The sequence below is a fragment of the Amia ocellicauda genome, chromosome 3 (genome assembly GCF_036373705.1).
Source record: "Amia ocellicauda isolate fAmiCal2 chromosome 3, fAmiCal2.hap1, whole genome shotgun sequence".
In the NCBI taxonomy this organism is placed as follows: domain Eukaryota; kingdom Metazoa; phylum Chordata; class Actinopteri; order Amiiformes; family Amiidae; genus Amia; species Amia ocellicauda.
This window is the reverse complement of record NC_089852.1, coordinates 45085456-45093416: the sequence shown is the minus strand read 5'-3', so window position 1 is coordinate 45093416 and position 7961 is coordinate 45085456. Positions and strand designations below refer to the sequence as shown.

Below are 7961 nucleotides of genomic sequence, written 5' to 3'. Positions count from 1 at the left end.
GCTCCGTAGAAGTTAATTAGGTTAAGTTGAGTACTTCCTGTTTCATTGCGTTTCCGGGTAGAGCTGAATGGGGAGAGTGATGCAAGATGGATGCTTCGGTGCGTGGGAGCTAATCGCGGGTGTTTATCTTGACGGATGTCTCCTCGTGGTTAGCGAAGCTGTAAGCCCACTGCCGTATTGTTTAGTATTGTCGTGTATTATCTTGTATTGTTTTTATTTTCTATCCTGTACCTCGTATGTCCTATAGTAAATTCATTTCATGCTAATTTAGAAAGTCCAGTTGCACACCCTCTCAGCAACATATAACAAAAATAAAGAACCTCCAAAGAAGTTAGTGTGTCCTGTGTAGTCTATCAATTTCACGGGCTACATATAATATTGAACACTGGGGGGGAAATCACACAAAAATAAATGCTTATTACAGTTAAATAACTATTATTTAGTTTGAATGTGTGAATGTGAGAGAGAGAGACAGAGAAAGAGTGAGATTTTTTTCAATGGGAATTTATCGTTTGACAATATACATTTTAGCTTGCATTTTGTTTGTATTTTCCCATGTTATAGATCTATGTAGGATGTAAATTAAATATATGAAAATTATCTAAATTTTTAGATATTTATCTTGCAATACGAAATGCAATTCCTGTATATTGCAACCAGGTAGTGCCATGACTCACAGTCTCAGTTTTAGTTGTGTTTTTTGAGCATATACATCCATGAGGAGGATATTTTTCTGTTATTGCATGTTTGCTGAAAAGCCAAAATAAAATGCCAGAAGGCACCTTGTGTTCTGTACTCCCTGTTTTATGTGTTTTCCTTTAAAAAAAATACGGTGTGTATGACCTTGCTGCACTCAATACAGTATGACTTGAGTAAATCATCCACTGTTTTAACAGGACACTCACTGACAAATAGTTTACTTTGTAATAAACTAAATAACACTTTGACTGCTAATCGTAAATTACAAATCAGACCAAGGTGTCTGATTTATCACTACAAAGCTTGTAACCATATGCAGGGTTTTTTTCTGACTGGACTTTTAATGTTGTTTAGTAGTTTTGTTAGTCTAAAACACTGAAGATGTCCAAAATAACAAGACAGAGACCACATTAAATTCATTTACAGTAACATTTGATTGTCAAATTATAAGAACATAGAACATAAGAAAGTTTACAAACGAGAGGAGGCCATTCGACCCATCGTGTTTGTTTGGTGTCCATTAATAAGTTAGTGATCCAAGGGTCATATCCAGTTTATTTTTAAATGTTCCCGAATTTTCAGCTTCAACCACACTGCTGAGTAGTTGGTTCCAGATTGTGACAACTCTCTGTGTGAAATGAAAAAAGAAACATGGCTGTAGCTAGTTTTACATAGTTTCATATGCACTTTATTACCTTTCTATTGTAGAACATATCGGTATGTCAATACTCTGTGGAGCCCACCCACCTCTCTTACAACATACTTGTACATTCATACTGCTCAAAGGGTTAAAGGTTCATTTTACTTAATTTATTTAAGTCCCGCTGTGAACTGTGCAATCTTAAGACAGACGTCTTGACCTGCCTCTTGAAATAGTTTGTATAATATTTTCCCTTTTCCCTGTAGTGTCTGCGTACTGGGTGTGCAAGCAATGAACCTGCCCGGGGCATATAGTTAGAGTGGTTGAGGTCCCCCCCTCCTCAATATAATTACTGCGGGTGGCGTATGAGGGGCCGTTTAATTAAAAAATAACAGAAAAAAGAAATCATATACCAAAGTGGATATATCATAAAGCAGAAAAATAGAAAAATATAAAGTGACATGGTGGAGATGTTGGGTTGGGCGGATCCTTCACAGGGTCACAGGCATTAGAGCCAAATGACGGAGAAATCCATGTGGACATTCATGTGCAGGCATTAATCAAGATACTATTCATGAAACCTACATTAAAGTTTACAAGTGTACAATCTGAGGCCAGTGTATATGTTGCTCACTATGTTTTATTGTATGCTGTACTTTATTATTAATAGGCTATGCTTTTATCATGTTGGTGTTTTCAGAAGAAGGGTCATTATTTCCTAAGGTGGCGGACTCAAGATCTCACTCACAGTGAATTAGGGTGTAGGCCTAGTCCCTGAACCCTGAACCATGATACTGACACGCCATTCTATTACAAACTATTGTTACTTCAATCAGACTATATCTGTGTATAGAGTTAGGTATAGTATATTAACTTAGAGGAAACATCTTTGGATGATCCACTGCTGGGTGATATAGTTAATATAAGTAAAAAACGAAAAATAACATTAACATACTGTATATACACAAATGGTGTGTCAGACACTTAATTGACAGTTTGATCAAAATAACTATGTAAGGGCAGGACTGTACAGATATGAAACTAAATTGCTTTCACTATTCGAATTGGCTTGCCTTGATTTTGAGCATTATTAGCTGATATGTTTTGTCAATGTGATGCTACCTCCATTTGTTATGAACTTGAACAGCATCACATTGGTCATACATTGACAATTCAGCACCAAATAACATTAATATACAATTAGAGCTTTTAATGAATCATGAATTACATGCCTGTGACCCTGTGAAGGATCTGCTCTCATCTCTAACCACCTGGGCACACTGTGCATGTCCAACCCAGCATCCCAACCACGTGACGTTGATATATATTTTTGTGTGCAATATGACGTATTTCTTTCTGATACAGTGGGGGAAAAAAGTATTTGATCCCCTGCTTATTTTGTACGTTTGCCCACTGACAAAGAAATGATCAGTCTATAATTTTAATGGTAGGTATATTTTAACAGTGAGAGACAGAATAACAACAAAAAAATCCAGAAAAACGCATTTCAAAAAAGTTATACATTGATTTGCATGTTAATGAGGGAAATAAGTATTTGACCCCTTTGACTTAGTACTTGGTGGCAAAACCCTTGTTGGCAATCACAGAGGTCAGACGTTTCTTGTAGTTGGCCACCAGGTTTGCACACATCTCAGGAGGGATTTTGTCCCTCTCCTCTTTGCAGATCCTCTCCAAGTCATTAAGGTTTCGAGGCTGACGTTTGGCAACTCGAACCTTCAGCTCCCTCCACAGATTTTCTATGGGATTAACGTCTGGAGACTGGCTAGTCCACTCCAGGACCTTAATGTGCTTCTTCTTGAGCCACTCCTTTGTTGCCTTGGCTGTGTGTTTTGGGTCATTGTCATGCTGGAATACCATCCATGACCCATTTTCAATGCCCTGGCTGAGGGAAGGAGGTTCTCACCCAAGATTTGACGGTACATGGCCCCGTCCATCGTCCCTTTGATGCGGTGCAGTTGTCCTGTCCCCTTAGCAGAAAAACACCCCCAAAGCATAATGTTTTCACCTCCATGTTTGACAGTGGGGATGGTGTTCTTGGGGTCATTCCTCCTCCTCCAAACACGGAGAGTTGAGTTGATGCCAAAGAGCTCGATTTTGGTCTCATCTGACCACAACACTTTGACCCAGTTCTCCTCTGAATCATTCAGATGTTGGCAAACTTCAGACGGGCATGTACATGTGCTTTCTTGAGCAAGGGGACCTTGCGGGCACTGCAGGATTTCAGTCCTTCACGGCGTAGTGTGTTACCAATTGTTTTCTTGGTGACTATGGTCCCAGCTGCCTTGAGATCATTAACAAGATCCTCCCGTGTTGTTCTGGGCTGATTCCTCACCGTTCTCATGATCATTGAAACTCCTACGAGGTGAGATCTTGCATGGAGCCCCAGACCGAGGGAGACAGACAGTTATTTTGTGTTTCTTCCATTTTGCGAATAATCGCACCAACTGTTGTCACCTTCTCACCAAGCTGCTTGGCGATGGTCTTGTAGCCCATTCCAGCCTTGTGTAGGTCTACAATCTTGTCCCTGACCTCCTTGGACAGCTCTTTGGTCTTGGCCATGGTGGAGAGTTTGGAATCTGATTGATTGATTGCTTCTGTGTACAGGTGTCTTTTATACAGGTAACGAGCTGAGATTTGGAGCACTCCCTTTAAGAGAGTGCTCCTAATCTCAGCTCGTTACCTGTATAAAAGACACCTGGGAGCCAGAAATCTTGCTGATTGATAGGGGATCAAATACTTATTTCCCTCATTAACATTCAAATCAATTTATAACTTTTTTGAAATGCGTTTTTCTGGATTTTTTTGTTGTTATTCTGTCTCTCACTGTTAAAATACACCTACCATTAAAATTATAGACTGATCATTTCTTTGTCATTGGGCAAACGTACAAAATCAGCAGGGGATCAAATACTTTTTTCCCTCACTGTATATATATTTCTTTGCAGAGTGACATATTTTTTGTGGCGTATAAAATATCCACTTCGGTATATGTATTATTTTTTCTGCTATATGACATATCCACTTTGGTATATGATTTCATTTTCTGTTATTTTTTAATTGAACGGCCCCTCATAGTGGCGTAGTCAGCCATTTTGGTTACCAGTGTCTTGACCACCCGCCGGTGCCACCATCTGGGACATAAGGTTTCTGGGACAAGTAGTTATAAGATAATTTTATTTAAGATACTTAAGATATATATATTATTTTCTTGCTAATACAATCATATTTTTTTTAAATGAGTATATGAGTTTATGTATTTTATTGGCAACGGTCAGGGCATGTACTAAACAATCAGAAACACACAGGAGACCAATACGCATACAGATCTACAAGGTACCTCCCGTCACCACCTTGGGGTGCAAACAGTGACATCATTTATAATACTGTATCTGTCGCAGCATATAAATATGATTCACTCATCTGAGTAGAACAAAATACCACATAAAGTACTTTATTATAGAACAGGACAAACAGGTGTCTCAAGTCCTGATGCTTATAAGTTTATCATTATATTTATATGTGGTGAGTATTATTATTTTCATTCTCTTACTGTTATTTGGTGTCTGTATATGTTGGTTGCCTAAAACATTGTAATTAAGCATATTACTAATTACTATTATTATCACTGATTGACTGAGTGTTAAAAAGATTTTCTAGAAATACACAGTAGATAAAATAAAGACTCTCCTTTATAATGTATGCTGTACTTGAGACGTTTATGCAGTCTGCATGCCATCAAATCGATAACTAAGGAATTGGCTGGAAATACATTATAATAAGACATTACAGGAAGACTCAACATTTTAATACTGATCTGTATATTTAGCACTTAAATATTTGGTAAAACTTGTAACCTTATCTCATCAGAACTAAATTAAGTTGTAGGGCATGTCAGTAAACTTGAGGTTTTTGTTTTTTTTGCAGCCAATTCATTGTTAGAATATATAATTATGCAAAAGAGACATACTTGTATGCTGGGTTCATAGACTGCACATACAATGCAGTACACCGTACACTTATGTACACTGATTTTTAATGTCTGAAATGTTTTTGCAAAGAAATACTTGGGCATTCCTGTGAAAGATCAATGTCTATTGCACATGTGCCCATATCGTATTCTTGTGTTAATATTTAACTAAAATGAAGGTAATTAATTTTGTAATTACAGATGAGAGCTTGAAGACTGAAACCTGCCCATGAACTCCCCAAATTCAACACTTCCTCTGAATGCTACGTTTGTTCGGCCTCAGTTCTTTTATATCAGTGGCTTATATAACCTACCAAATGCAAAGTATTACTACATTTTCTTGTGCTTTGTTTATGTGGTAACTATAATAGGTAATTCCTTCATCCTATTCATTATATACATGGAGCGTAGCCTTCACACCCCTAAGTATGTTGCCGTTTGTAATTTAGCTATAGTTGATGTTTGTAGCAGCACAGCAATTATACCAAAGTTAATTGACACTTTCCTCTTTGATTCTCAGTTCATCAGATATGAAGCTTGCTTGGCCAATATGTATTTTGTACTTTTCTTCTCCGCCATGCAGTCGATTATTCTTGTTGTACTAGCCTATGACAGGTTTGTTGCTATATGCTTTCCACTGAGATATTACAACATTATCACCAATACTTCAATGGTTGTGATTTTAGCAGTAATGTGGGCTATCACAGCACTATTGGCAGTTACAGCCACACTTTTATTTACCAGATTGTCCTTTTGTAGATCTATAGTGATAAACAGCTATGTTTGTGATTATGGACCTGCAATTCATCTGGCTTGTAATGACAATTCTCTTAATTTCATAATGGGAACATTGGGAACAACAATATTTTTTGTGGCGCCAGTTGCAGTGATTGCGTTATCTTATGTATGTATAATATTTGCATTGTTAAAAATTGCAACACAGGAGGGACGTTTGAAAGCCATGCAAACCTGCACCTCCCACCTAATTTTGGTGGCAATTTTTTATCTTCCAATTTGTGCCACTTATATTTCCACATTGAGCTCCACCATTCATCCAAATGCCAGGATAATTAATACATCCTTGGCTTGTGTCATTCCACCAATGCTGAACCCTATCATCTATTCTTTAAAAACAGAGGAAATCATGTCAACAATAAAAAAGCTTTACAGAAAAAGGAACAAGCTAAATTCATATGGAACAGAAGAATAACTTGAGATAATATATGCAATGACATAAAGACTTGTGTAGGTAGAATGTGATTTAAAAATAAATGAGTGAACATAAAATCACTGGTAATATTAACTGGAAGAGAAAATGAGGATAAACACTGAATGATGTCTATTGGGGTGAAGTAATTCCTTTGCAAAATGTACAATTATGTGAGAGAATTAACGCAATAACTTGGGCTTTCAAGATGTATGCAGAATGTGATTTTAAATCAAATTAGTGAAGTTAATATGCTTTTAGTCTTTTTTCTCTGATAGAGAAAGTGAGGACGAACCCTGAATGATCCTTATTGTGGTGAACTAATTCCTGAGCAAATGTTGTCTTTCATGTACTGAAGACAAGCCCACGGAGTCAGAATGCCAGTTTATTTCTTACAGCACTATAATGAGGCTGTGCCAGGTGTGTGACAGTTAATCCACTCCCTGTTGGCTGACCGCTCCAGACTAGAGAGCTTAGGGGAACATTGCTGTGTATTGATGTTTTTTTTTTTTTTTTTTTGCTGTATTTCCATCATTTGGTGTCAAGTCATAGTAATGCCACATTAAATGGAAAAAGAAATGTATAAGTGCAATGCAAAATAAACTTGTAATTCTTTATACCTTTTCATTGCTTTATGAAGCAAATTATTTTGTGATGTAAGATGTTTGCTAGACGTTTGATCCAACATACTGACAAAATAGCTTTGAGATTGTATTATAAGATTTATTATGTTTATAATCCTATCTGTTTCTTAATATTGCTAGTTCCTTCATTAAGCAGCAGGTAGAAGAGTAGGGGTAGATTCAACAGCAGAGATTGAATGTCTGTAAAGGGGGTCTAGTCCCTTAGAGTGCATGCAGATGTTTCTGTCACGGTCCATGGGGCAGGGGGATTCATAAAGCTCGTGGGAGAAGGAGATGATGGCGAGCAGGTGTATGGTGAGTAATCAGAGTGGTGTTGTGAGATTGAATGAGTGACTGATTGAAGCTGGGAGAGGTGACTGGTATGGAGAGGGCAATGACGACCTCAGGTGGGGACTTGTGGAAGTGCATGATACTGCAGTTGTTACACTTTCTGAATGCTGTCTGATTTAAATACGGCTTTCTGATTCAGGCAAATGGAAACATACATGTTGTTGATGCTGGGCTACTTCGCAAAGAGGTGATGTTACACTGCAATTCTGACTCCATCAAGACACACACTCACATACAAACTCACTTGTTTGTCTTGTCTCGTGTGGAAACTCGTTCTACAGGTAATTCTGCCCCCTGTTGACAGTAATGCAGAATGTCACAGAGGCATCCCATAAAAGGCTCTATCCTGCTGCCACAGATACATGTACAACTGGCACACTGTGAGAAGGAGATGGAGTGGGTAAAGAAACAGAAATATATGTAAAATGATTGAGAAGAGTTACTAAACAGGCT

The 7961-nt window shown here is 37.7% G+C and overlaps 1 protein-coding gene across 1 annotated transcript; it reads left to right on the top strand.

Annotated features, from left to right (window-relative positions):
- Window positions 1-5534: 5534 nt before the first annotated feature.
- On the top strand, window positions 5535-7117 carry LOC136746854 (olfactory receptor 1E16-like). The gene has a single exon (XM_066699687.1). It carries the CDS (start codon window positions 5557-5559, stop codon window positions 6535-6537), a length of 981 nt encoding a protein of 326 aa, XP_066555784.1. The 5' UTR covers window positions 5535-5556; the 3' UTR covers window positions 6538-7117.
- Window positions 7118-7961: the final 844 nt, after the last annotated feature.